Source organism: Rhineura floridana, chromosome 6 (assembly GCF_030035675.1).
Source record: "Rhineura floridana isolate rRhiFlo1 chromosome 6, rRhiFlo1.hap2, whole genome shotgun sequence".
In the NCBI taxonomy this organism is placed as follows: Eukaryota; Metazoa; Chordata; class Lepidosauria; order Squamata; family Rhineuridae; genus Rhineura; species Rhineura floridana.
Window position 1 is genome coordinate 92,193,318 of NC_084485.1, and position 13,182 is coordinate 92,206,499.

At 39.3% G+C, this 13,182-nt stretch overlaps 2 protein-coding genes across 4 annotated transcripts in view; one reads left to right on the top strand and one right to left on the bottom strand.

Annotated features, from left to right (window-relative positions):
* Positions 1–2,202: 2,202 nt before the first annotated feature.
* Positions 2,203–6,958, bottom strand: LOC133387702 (cytochrome c oxidase assembly factor 7). Its single transcript, XM_061633003.1, has 3 exons — positions 6,899–6,958; positions 5,224–5,364; positions 2,203–4,955 (listed from the first exon to the last, which is right to left on the bottom strand). The coding sequence occupies exons 1-3, from the start codon at positions 6,954–6,956 to the stop codon at positions 4,504–4,506; spliced, it is 651 nt and encodes a 216-aa protein (XP_061488987.1). The 5' UTR covers positions 6,957–6,958; the 3' UTR covers positions 2,203–4,503.
* A 339-nt stretch (positions 6,959–7,297) lies between these two features.
* Positions 7,298–13,182, top strand: part of ZYG11B (zyg-11 family member B, cell cycle regulator) — a 43,019-nt gene continuing 37,134 nt past the window's right edge. The window contains exon 1 of one of the 3 annotated variants that reach the window (XM_061633002.1): positions 7,298–7,513. In XM_061633002.1, the coding sequence (XP_061488986.1) occupies positions 7,349–7,513 (165 nt within the window). In that variant the 5' untranslated portion in view covers positions 7,298–7,348. Of the gene's footprint in view, positions 7,514–12,751; positions 12,929–13,182 lie in introns of those variants that run through there. The other 2 variants (XM_061633000.1, XM_061633001.1) reach the window with 2 other exon arrangements.

Below are 13,182 nucleotides of genomic sequence, written 5' to 3' on the forward strand. Positions count from 1 at the left end.
TTCCATTTGATATGCCAGTCTTCAGGTTTTTCTCATACAATGCTACAATGGATATCATCAATGCAAAATTTCAATATGCTGAATTTGTATGGTTGGTTTATAAGAGAACGAGATTTGAATTTGTTAAAAATGTCAGTGGACTCAGTTAATGGTAGTGTTATCCAACTGTGGATATCAATCCTGTTATTCCAAAGTTAATTCACCATTCTCAAATAGATCATTACTGCATTGATTCTGCATCACATTGGGGCAAGAAGGATGATCTGTCCTTAACTTAATTAAGCCAATTTCCCTAAAGAATGGTGTCAATTAAAAATAAAATAAACTATTTATCAGAAGTCACAAGTAAACCTGATGGGTGTTAATTGTATGCATACTCCACTGTAAGTCTAAATACAATATGTGCAAGAAAAATAAACACATATTCTTCCCTACTTATCCCCCTGCCTCCATTTACTACTACCATTGTTTCTCCTGTATCAGTTTTAGCTGGTAAGCATCTTGGGGCTAGGAACTGTCCTTTCATCCTCTGTAAAGTGCAAAAAGCATTAATGGCACTAAAACCAAACCAAAATAAAATTACTACATAAATGGTTAAAGTATCTTGTTCTGGACCGCACAATACTTTTGAGTCACACAGGGTTATTTCTTAGGCAAAAGGTGATGTAGAGACAAATTATTTAGGAAGAAAAGTTTTTCTTTTTAAAGGAGTTGCTTGTTAAATCCAGTTCTAGCCAGGCATTATTAAAGGATTTCAGTGCAAACTAGTAGGTATGGATTAAAAGTGGTATAGCTCCATCTTACAGAACAGCAGTGGGGAGCCTTTGACTCTCCAGATGTTGCTGAACTACAGCTCTCACCAGCCCTACCAAGCATGGCCAATGGCCAGGGATGGGAGTTGTAGTTCAACCACATCAAGAGGTCCAAAGGCTCCCCACACCTGTTACAGAACTTCTAGAATTCTCTTACACATTATTGTGCTTTCTTTAATTTGGGTGAACATGTTTACTTAGTAATGTTTGGAAGCTACATAGTAGCTACAAATGATTTCTTCCACTTGCTCCCTTCTCTATTCGGAACTCACCTATTCATTCCAAGTTATCCCCATCAAATATTTAGAACTGCCTTTTGGGTCACTCATCTTGTTGCAAACCAAACAGCCAACACTGAAAATTCCCGTGGCACAGTATTTGGGGACACACACCACTTCCCAAAACAGATAATCTGGTTCTATTATTATAGAATGAACAATTTTGGTCAGATTGAGCAGACACATCCACATCTCTTAAATCCCATATTCCAATAAATTGATACGTATCAGAATGCCTAGATTAAAAACTTGCAGACTTGTGTATTCAAGAGTATTTTCCTGTTGATTATGAAAACTTCACATCTGTCCTTTGATTTGATTGCTTAGAATTTGGTACCATTGTTATAAGGAGGCAGAAGATACATGCTGTAGTGTTGATAGTTGAGGTACTTCCTTTTTTCAAAGTACAGGACACTGACTATAAAAGAAATCAAACATTTAACAAGCAAAAAGCCGCAGTTAAAGAAAGGCACTAAGCAGGTTTCTTGCAGGAAACTGCAGGAGGGGAGAGCTCTCTTGTGTTTAGGCCCTGCTTACAGGGTTCCCATAGGCATCTGATTGGCCACTGTGAGAACGGGATGATGGACTAGATGGGCCACTGGCCTGATCCAGTAGGCTCTTCTTATGACCTTATAAGGCAAACATGCAGGAAAGAAGGTACACTAATAGGTCTAAGGAATGTTTAACTAATTGCACTCCCCACAGCCATGGCAGAAGTGAAAGAAGAATCTGTCATGGTTTCCTGCCCCCACAGGTCACGGTTACCACGCATCAGACCCAATTCCCACCCTTAGGGCAATTGTTCTGGAACCCAATCACCAAATTCCCCTTGCCAAGGCTGTGCAAACCAACACCAACCCTGCAAGGTAGAAGATAGACTGCCACCACCCCTTCACTGGTTCAACTCAGAGCCAGGGGAACTCAAGAGCCCAGAAAATAGGTAAACCAAGGTTCAATAAGACAAGAGCCAAACTTACACTCCTTGTCAAGAAACCTCTGGTAAAACCTCAAAAATAGATTTAAGCTTAACTCCCTTATCCTTGGTAGTTTCATAGTCAAATGTTCAAGGTGCTGAATTCAGAACCACCCTTACCCTCAATGAACACACCAGGTTAAATAGAAGTAGCTTTATTCAAAAATATAAGTGCACATTAAAATATAGCAGCAAAACAATTCCTCAAAACCACACACCCAATCAGGGGTTTAGGTATACATAAGAGAATTCACACACACAACAAGAAAATAACAACCTAGCTAGCCTGTCTACTTATTTAGGAGGTAGTTGGTTGTAATCTCATCTCTCCTCAGAGAGAATAGCATCAGGTACAAAACAATGGAACCCCACTTAGGTGACCACCAGCAAGATGGACACCCATAGGCATCATCCAGGGAAACCTCTCAAGGGAAACCTCTCAAGGGGAACCCCTCAAGGGGAACCCCTCCAGGGGAACAAAGGCTATGGGTCTCAAGGCCTATACTTAAGGAAAAAGAAACCCAACTGTCCAGAATTAATTAACTAATCAGGGGCTTTCTGATGTAATCCCTTCTCGATGCTTCTTCAGTTTTTCGCACCTTGCAGGCCCCCCTCCCAACTGTGTTCTTAACCTTCACAGGCCTGCATGTCCTAGAGTACCAGGCTCTCACTGATTAGCAAAGATAATCAGGTGTTTCTATTCAGGCCTCCCTAACTGCCTTCAGCTGGGAAACGAAACTTAACATTTTTGCCTTTCCAGAGGCCTGTCTTTTGACAAGATGTAACTCCCAGAATTATTTGTACTGAGCTATGATATTAAGAAATTGGTTTAACAATTCATAAAATTTTCAGTTTCATGACAGAATCCAGGTTATAAGTAATGCACATAATAAATGTAGATACACCTGGGAGATGTAAGTGATACAATATTATTTGGTTCCAAATCTGTTTATTGTAAATTGCACTCACAGTTATATTATGCAACAAATGGACTTGTTCTCAGAATTCAAATCACCATTCCTAAAGAGAAATAAAGGTGTGCTTTATCTACGCCAATGCATGGGAATGATATGCTTAATCTAATGTGAATTTTAAAACTTCAGCACCACCTAGTGACAGAAAAATGTAGAAGCATACTATTCTGAAGGAGCTCATTAAATTAATAAACAGGACATCTTGATGTTGCATCTCAAAGATGAAACTGATTCAGTGTCATAAACTGATCCTACACAATGAATCACAGATTCAGCTATTAAAGCAATCCTTTTGAAAATATGTAGGAATCTAAACGAAGCATTGAATAAACTGAATAGAATACAAACCAGGACTGTTGAATGTCATTCAGAATCACCTTTGAGAAAATGCACCAGAATCAAAATAGTTTTTAAAGTGATGTGTACAAGTTTGAGGATTGATGAACACAATTTTGTTTTCTACATAAGCATTCTTAACTATCCACAGGCTAGACTATCATATGGAGAAACATATTACCCTGCCTTGCGCAGTTACTGCTAGAGCTGGCATAATTCCCATGATCACAAGTGGACAAGGTGTCAGCTGTATTTGTGAGCACCCAGATCACATATTTATTCATGGAAGTGCATGTTTGTGTCTTGCTCAGTATTATTTTTATTGGGCCTGATAAAATGAAACATGATAATCAGGGTCCCTTCTTTCAGCAACTTTCATAAGCGGGTTTTTTTTTCTTTGCAAGATGATTTCTATCAGTTACTGTTACAAACAACACAGCTAAAATTAATTTCTTCAGCTTCACCTAGACCACAGAATAATTAGTGAAAAGGGCATGCAAGAGTTGCACAGACATTGTATGTTTAAAAAGGTCATGTTTTTGCATACTTTTCCCCTTATAAAAGGAAAACGTAAGATATACAATATCACTCATGCTGTGATCCAAAACATATTCCCCTCAAAGTTTGTGCCACTGAAATTAACAGAACAGGCTTCCCAATTAATGTATTTAGTACTGAAGTGTTTTAGGCTTTAATAGCATATCAGCACATTCTTTCATATATCTGCAAAGGATCTCATGCACAGAGTGGGTTCTTTTTGTAAAGAGCACCATCCCTGCTTTCTGAAACTGAATAAGGTGCTTGCTGCAGAAGAGAGCTGTTATTCAGAAAGAACAAGTTCCACTCCATTGTTAAGTCTGTGCATATAAACTTGATGCATTCAGGAACTATGTTTAGTTTATAACAGTTTTCACATTCTAGTTTTAAATATGACCTTCCCACATTTTCTCCTCTAAAGACTGAGCTACACACACAAAGTCCATGTTATTTATTGTGTTTACGAAATAACAATTTGTACATGTAAAAAGAGACACCTGTTCACACAAATGCATCTATTGGACTTACAGGATAAATTTATACACCATTTAACAAAGTATGCTTCTTGAGAAAACTAATTCATTTGACTGAGTTTACTCTCCAAATGTTAAGGATCTCGAAGCTATTTGTTGTTCCTTGTGCAGATCTTTTGCCCTATTCTTTAGGGCTTCTGCCTTAGCATTGTTCTTCTCCACACCATCCCCCAGCTTGTACATTCGACTAGCATTAGCACATGCCCATATGTGTCCCAAGTCACATGCTTTTAGAGAATACTCCAAAGCCTGGTTCATATCCTTTGATATCCCAGGGGCTCCTTGGAGATATATTGTACTAAGGTTGAAACAGCTCGGAGCAAAACCAGCATCACAAGCTTTACTATAATAATCCCTGGCTAGGAGTGCATTGGGCTTCTCATCATCATTTCCCCGGCCATCATGTGCCAGCAGTCCAACATTATGACAAGCATCAATGGATTTCTTCCCACCTTTCTCACATGACTTCAAAAAACAGTTGTAGGCAGTTTTCCAATCCACAGTGAGTCCACCTGGGGAGAGAAAAAGACTTGTTTTATTCATAATACTTTTCCTAAGTGCTCAGTGTGCTTCATGTACATTAATAACTTTATAACATCCCTGAAAGTTAGTCTAGTGCTATTCCCATACTACAAACAAGAGGGCTGAAACTAAAAGCCATCCACTGCGCTACATTGGTCTCTCCATCATCCCCACACTCTTCCAACAACCTTACTTGGATTGTCTTCTCTTTCATTTTTGGAGGTACATTGGGTTGTAGGGAGGGAAGCTCTTTCTTACCTTTTCCAGTCACATAGTAAGCTCCAAGTTTGTAGCAGCTTTCACTGTGCAGGTTTTTTTCACAATTCTCCTTTAGTACTTTAGCAGCTCCCTCAAGGTTTTTCTTCACTCCTTCTAGGTAATCAGCCAGACGGTGACAACCTGCGGTTTTACAATGAAACTTAAATCAAAGTATGATCATGTCACCTCCAATTTTGTGCTCCACTTGTAACCTTTGCTTTCTTGCTTGTTTGATTTTATTTTCAACAGTTAGGACAGGATGTTCATCGTTTCCCATATCTGCTGCCTAACAACATAGTGAAAGGCATGAAGTGGGCTGATTACTGAGATGGGATTGGCTAATAGGTCTTAAGCTATATTTCCATATAAACTTAAACTGAAGGATCACCTCCAGTACCACAAATTAAGCCGCCCGACTAGATCAGCCACGCAGGGCCTTCTCTCAGTCCCACCAACGAAAACAGCTAGGTTGGTGGGGACTAGAGAGAGGGCATTTTCAGTGGCGGCCCCACTCTCTGGAACTCCCTCCCGTTTGATCTTCGCCATGCCCCTTCCCTGGATACATTTCACCGAGCCTTAAAAACTTGGCTCTTTGGACAGGCCTTTGGGATCTCCGGGGTGGGCTAATTTTTCTGTGATTGTTTATTGTTTCTGATTGCCCTACATAGTTTTACGCCTGCATTAGTGTTGACTGCATTGTATTTTATTCTGTAATTATATTGTATTTTATTGAATTTTAATATGTACGTCGCCTAGAGTGGCTTCGGCCAGATAGGCGACACAAAAATTAATTTATTATTATTATTATTAAAAGTCCATTAAGTCACTGATGCATACTAGCTCAGCTTGGATAATCTTAGCTTGGGTTAATAAGCCAAAATGTGAATGAGCATGTTTTCACACACAGTCTCTTTGCAGCACAAGCAATCAGGCCATGAAGCCTCTAATACACCATGGTTTCTAGCTTCAGAAAAAAACAGGATATTTAACCATTGTTTAACGTTCAAAATGCTAGCTTCTTCTAGTGCTAGTAACCATAATTTCCTGGTTTGGATAAAATAGGCAACTATGGTTAGAGACTTCCTAATTTGATTGCTTGTACAGCAAAGGCAAGAGCTGCATGCACAGGAAAACGACTCATTTATATCTCAGTTTATTAAGCTGAGTCTGAATGTGGCCAATATAACAATAAATATGAGAGGAACATTGATTTGCCAAGCAGTCCTTTCCTTCCTTTGTCCTATAATTTCAGAGAAGTTTTACCCCAATCTGTATGGAAGTCCCACACCACATTTACACCAGACATCTATTCCACTACTATTCCACATTAAACAGTCATGCCTTCCCCCAAAGAATCCAGGGAAATGTAGTTTGTGATGGGTGCTGAGAGATGTTAGGAAACCCCTATTCCCCTCATAGAGCTACAATTGCTGGAGTAGTTTAATAGTCAGTCCCTCTTCCTGGAGAATTCTGGGAATTGGAGCTCTGTGAGGGGAATAACAGTCTCCTAACAACTCTCAGCACCCTTCAAAACTACACTTCCCAGGATTCTTTGGGGGAAGCCATGACCGTTTAAAGTGGAACATTAATGGAATAAATGTCTGGTGTGAATGTGGCCCTATTGTTTTCAACTGATCTTTCTTTAGCGCAAGGATGGGAAACCTGTGTCACCTACCAAATATTGATTGCTGGGAAGTGTAGTCCAACAAAACCAAGAAGGCCACTTTCCCCATCCCTGTTTTAGATTAAATGTAGTTAGTTTTACAGCCACTATTTGTTTACAAAGCTATTTGTAATTACAGTACTGCAGATGCTTACTATAAAGCTTCCATAAAAGAATCCAAGAACAAAAGATACATTTTTTTCATTTGTTTAGTACAGTGTACAATTAAATCAAAGTAGCAGAATACTACTTTTCCTTACAAGAACGTATTTATGTGGTCTGTCCTTAAGTGACACACCTAAGAAAATGAATACATTAACCGAAAAGTAAATCAGTCCTATGCAAGTCTACTCAGAAATAAATTCCGCCAAGTTCAATGGGGCTTACTTCCGGGTAATTAAGAAGAGGACTACAGCTTGTGTTTCCAGTGATGGGGAAAATGTGGAGCAATCCGGCAGTACAATGGTCGCCACACACCACTTCCACCTTACCGTCAGGATCTTTCTCCTTGTAGCACTGGAAGCTGAACTCCACACCCAGATTCTCCAAATAATCCTTCACCTCCTGTTCATCTTCAAAGTTTATCAGCCCAGCCATTTCTCTTCAGGCGAGAAAAGAAAAGAAGAGGTAAACACATCTCATATCCTTGCGGCTTTCCCTACAAGGTGAACGCGTCCTAGAAAACCTTTCCCTCCTATTGCAAAGGGAAGAAAATCAGAGACGGACACAAATCAGTCGGCTAGATAGGCAACTTCCGTTCTGTTCTTCTGCAGGAAACGAAGAGGTTGGGTGCGAGTATGTTGGTTTGCAATGCAGCAATATGCATAATAAGAATACACACTTAAATAGTTTAAACTGCTCAGTCCATTAACAAATTCCAGAAGAGTAGCCGTGTCAGAGCGCAATCTTACATATATTTACTGGACAGTAAATCCCAGCGTGTGCAATGGGGCTTACTTCCAGAAAAATTACTCCTGAGAGATCAGGGTTCGAATCCCCACTCAGCCATGAAGCTCATTGGGTGACCTTGGGCCAGTCACTGCCTCTCAGCCTCATGAGAGGGTCGCCATAAATCGGAATCGACTTGAAGGCAGTACATTATATATAAGCCCCATTAACATAGTGGGATTTACGCCGGAGTACACGTGCATAGGATTGCACTGCAAGTCGTGCACAACAAGCAAACAACACCCAACTCTTGTAGCTTCTTAAATGATTCTCGCAGAAGCTTTCTTTGACTCCCAGTCCCGGCCCACCGAGAAACTTTGCCAACGTTTACTGGCAGACACCCACACCCATAGAATGCAAGAGAAACAGTCTCGTAAATTTATTTGCAAGGCTCAAATCAAGATGAACACAGTGGCAATTCATAATAGCAGTTATTGGCAGTAACAAATAACCAAAAATTTGCTATGCTGATTTAATCCTTGTGTTGAAAGAAATCCCTGGATCTCTAAACGAATTGAAACAAACTTTCTGTAAGTAATCCTCTCAGTAAGGGAACCAAAGATGTGGTGTTGCACAAGATCTCTTGCATATAGGGATTCTCAAGGAGGGGAAAACCTCATATGCCCTCAAATGCAAATATAAGGAATTTCAGATTTCAGAATTACGTATGAATGATAATTTCCATACCAGCTGCTTTTAAGATCACAACACAGTAGCAGTTCCTAACATGACTGGAGAACTCAAAAGCTTGCTCACAAGTTTGTGACATTTGTGACAGTTCAAATAAAGATATGATAGGACTTTGGGATTTCCCCCCCTTATGGACAAATACAAAAGACCTTCTATTTTAGCATGAGTGTCATACAAAAATGTGAGAACAGTGTGCTGGATGACTGGATAGGGAGCTGTTTTTCTCCAGTCTAATGAAATTATTGTCTGAGGGATGACTAATTCTGGCTATTTACACATTAATGGCTTAAAACCCAGCTACATGGTTCTTTTTCTCAATTTGGGTTGAAGCTGGTTTTGGGAAGAATGCATCAAAATGTAATATTTAATAAGAAGTGTTAGCATAGATACAGGACAGATATGGATTGTGGCTAATGTCATGTGTATACTGCTTCCTAAACCAGTGATGGGAGCACACTGGATACAGAGTTAAGAGGAGTGTGGACACAGCTGTGTGCCCACTTCCTCAGCATCAACAGCAGTGGAGGGGGGGAGTCTTCTCTGTTTGTCTGAAAAGTTTGGCTTTCCTCTTGCAACTCTTTGAAAGTTGTGATCCGATCAACTCTGAGGACCAGATTTTGTCTTTGCTTGTTCAAATCTATCCCATCAAACATATGGTGTATATATTTATTCTTTAAAACGATGTTTGAATAAATAACACTATGGGAGAATTGTGTGTCTTAAAACTACTTGAGCTGTACATCTAGTACATCATATAAATTTTACATACAATAGCACCTTCTATCTGTCCTATATGAACCTGCCACATACTGTCAGCTCAATTGTTTGCATGTTCTCAGAAGTAAGTTTCATTGTGTTCAACGAGGCCTGTGTGTTCAAGACTGCAGATGCAATTTATTTATTTACCAAATTTCTATCCTGCCCTTCCTCCCAAAGGAATCCAGGGTGGCAAACATCAAAATGTTAAAACAATACAATTTAAAATAAAATAAGAACATGTTGAAAATAATTAAACAATTTAAAAATCTAAATTATTTAAAAACAGAAGATCTATAAACATTAAAACCAAAAGCAATTTGAAACAAATTGCAGATTTTGTACCTTAAAGACTAGCACTTCTAGTACCACAGTGGGAAATCCTGTAACCTAAAAACTAACATTCACCTAGGTTAGACATCTATGCCACATACACACACTGAAGTCTTTGTATCTCAGAGCTTGTACACATATAATAAAGATTTAAATTGCCCAGGAAAGGCTTAGGCTGCAATCCTATACACACTTTCCTGGAAATAAAAATGGATTGCCTTCAATTCAATTCTGACTTATGGTGACCCTACAAATTGGGTTTTCATGGTAAGCAGTATTCAGAGGTGGTTTTACCATTGCCTTACTCTGAGGCCGAGAGGCAGTGACTGGCCCAAGGTCACCCAGTGAGCTTCATGGCTGTGTGGGATTCGAACCCTGGTCTCCCAGGTCATAGTCCAACACCTTAACCACAACACCACACTGGCTCTCTTTCCTGGAAATAAGCTCCATCGAATCCAACTGGATTCACTTCAGGGTAAACATGTGTAGGATTGTACCACATATGAACCAGGCTTGGGAACAAGATACTATATCTCAAGGACTGTCTTCTATCTAAACCTATCCAAGATCTGACGTGCATAGCAACTAGAGCCTCTTCTGTGGTGGTTCCTCACCTCCGGAAGGCCATCTCTGAGAGACTCACCTAGAGACCTCATTACTATCAGTTAGACACCAGGTAAACACATCTCTGTTTTCACAGGCTTTTAAGAACTACTAATGTAAACATTCTTGACCTTAGACCAGTTTGATTTTACTGTCTATTAGCAGTTGTTTTTGTTTATTGTTTTAATTTGTTGTATTAGTTTGTAGTTCATATTATTATTCTAAATGAGACCTTTTGTTTCTTACTACTCTGTAAGCCACTCTCAGAATATAAATCTTTCTATGTTAAAGGTGTGGGATATCAATTATGTAAATAAATATCTTAATTAAAGGCACTCCCCCAAGTATTCCTGCTGGATGAAGTTAGGCAGGGGGCAAACCAGGGTGAGGACCTTTTCAGTGGTAAGGGCGGCACCAATACATGTATTGTTTTATTAACTTCACTGGTAAAGGAGAGTTTTAAAAATGGTTTTATCTTCATTGATCCTATTGTTTGAATCTAAACAGTTTTTATACTTGAAATGTTATTTATTATTTTGCTGTTGCTTTGAATGTGTGTGGTGCAGTGGTTGTTTTTTTTTTTTAAAAAAAAACCCTTGTAAGTCTCTTTGTATATTGTTTGACAGAAAGGTGGCCAGAAATATTTAAAATACATGCATGCTTTTCTTTTTTTTTACAATAATTTTTATTCAAATTTTCATAAAACATACAAAACAAAATCATAAAACATTCAAAGACAAAAAACAAAACAAAAATGATTAAACAAAAAAATAAAATGTTGACTTCCCATTTGTCGCAGATCAAATCAGTTATAGGTCTACAATATATAACAATCCTGTCTCTTAAATTATATTATAAAATCACTTTCCTCCAGTAGTTATCTTAATTAATCATCAAATCTCATAAACATTACTTTATTCTTTCCACAAAAAGTCAAAGAGAGGTTTCAATTCTTTAAGAAATATATCTATCAATTTTTCTCCAAATAAACATGTCGATTAATCCATCTCGTTAATAATAATAATAATCTTATTGTCATAACCATAGTCCAAATAAACATATCGATTAATCCATCTCATCAAAATCTGTTAGGTCCAATAATTTCAATAGCCATTATTCCATTATCCCTATTAATTCCATCTTCCATCTTCAATAGTCCTGTTAAGTCCAGTAATTTCAGTGTCCAATCTTCCATTATCAGTATTCCATAATAATCTTGCTGTCATAGCCATAGTCATATAATAAGAGTCTGATGGGAATTTCCTCTATCCCAAATATTTTCTTGCCATCAATTCTGAATAAGTTGCTGAAATATTGTTGTAAAGTCATATCTCTGTTCTTCTTTTTTACAGAATGCACTGGCTCATCTCTTGAGAGTTTTTCCATTGACACATGGCTGCAGTTAATTCCATAGATTTTCTCTATATCAAGCTCCATCACATCATTCCAGTCCAGAAGATTATCCAAGCCATTGATAACTTTATCTCTAATATCTTCATTAATTTCTTCAGAGATAACGTTAAATTCCAAACAGTAGATTTTATTTCTAATATCCATAAACTCCAGATCTTTTTCCAATTCCACATTTGTTCCAATCTCCAGGGCTTGTATCTTCCCTTTATTTTTTCTTTTCTCATCTCTGATCTCATTCTCCTCTCTCACAGGATCCCCTATTTCTTTAAGCTCCTGCGTCATTTTGCTCAGTTCCATTTTCAGCTCCTTACTGCCCTGTCGCAGGGTTTGTTTCGTTATCTCAATCTCATCCATTATTTTCTGAAACATAATTACTTCCAGATTCTCAGCCACTTTCTTGATTGCCATTTTTAAAACCACGTAAACAAAACAAAACAAAAATAAAGAAGAACCACTTCTTATTTCAGCAACAATTGGGTTAATATTCCAGGCTTGATGACATCACAGTATAAACAGAGCAGCCTGCCTTATCTCTCTATGTTCAAGAATACAAAACAAATTTAGTTCCCAGCATCAAAACAGTTAGTGGTGTCGTGAAGAAGCAGATTCGTCAAAATAAAATAGACCAAAAAGAGAATAGTCCCAGACAATATAATGTTCCTCGGAATAGAAATCCCTCTTCTGTTTATATCTTTAGAATGCACTTCCAGGACAGCTTTTTGCAATAGAAACAGAGATAAGCAAAATACATGCATGCTTTTCAAGAGGTGGAACAGAAACCTGATGGGAAGCTTTGCTATCTAACCCAGAATTCCTGTGTTGTGGTTACTCAGGTGTAAGGGACAGCCCTCTGCATAGGCCCAGGACACACTTTTCTTTCTTAGTAACATCACTTTATTATTAATGAGCTATGGCCCTGGAACCCAGAAGGACAGCTGTCAATCACTCAGGCAGGCTGTAATCGTATACCCGTTTACTAGGAGTAAGCGCCATTTAACTCTATGGGACTTGCTTCTGAGTACGCATGGATAAGATTGCACGGTCAATTTCCCCTTTGCCTTTTGGAAGGGCCCGGCTGCCTGAGTACGTTTCCTTTAAAGGAGGCGGGAGCTAAGCTGTGTGGGTGTCTCACTTTTCTTCTCTCTTTTTACGCCGGCTCCGGTGAGGCAAATTCACTTCCAGGTCGAGGGTGACAGCTGGGCTGGGGGCCCCCGGCTCTCTCCTGTCGGTGGTCGGGGCCCGCCCCTCAGGAGCAAGAGCAGGAGTAGAGAAGGGCGAGGGGGCCCCCGCGTAGAAATGGTGAGTGGGTGGTTTCCTTCTGGAATGGCTAAGAAGGAAGGAGGGAGACCAGAAAAGCATCCATATGGAGGCGAGGGGGGGGCGGAGGAGGAGGAGAAGGAAAGAAGCACCTACTTTGATTTCGGACTGATGGAGGAATCCGGACCGGAATGCTTCTCTTCCCCCGCCCCCCCCTCCGCAGCCTTCTGTCTTTTCGAGCCATCACGAGGACCTTGCTTTTGGGCAGTGGTTGGAACCCCCCCCCCCCAAATCTA

Excerpts from the sequence above, each read along its gene's own strand:
- LOC133387702 (XM_061633003.1), bottom strand. The coding sequence starts at position 6,956 with ATGGGGAAAGTGGCCTTCTTGGTTTTGTTGGACTACACTTCCCAGCAA. Across the intron at positions 5,365-6,898 it reads TTCCCAGCAATCAATATTTG|GTTGTCACCGTCTGGCTGAT; the intron begins GTAGGTGACACA and ends GTAAAACCGCAG. Across the intron at positions 4,956-5,223 it reads TTACTATGTGACTGGAAAAG|GTGGACTCACTGTGGATTGG; the intron begins GTAAGAAAGAGC and ends TTCTCTCCCCAG.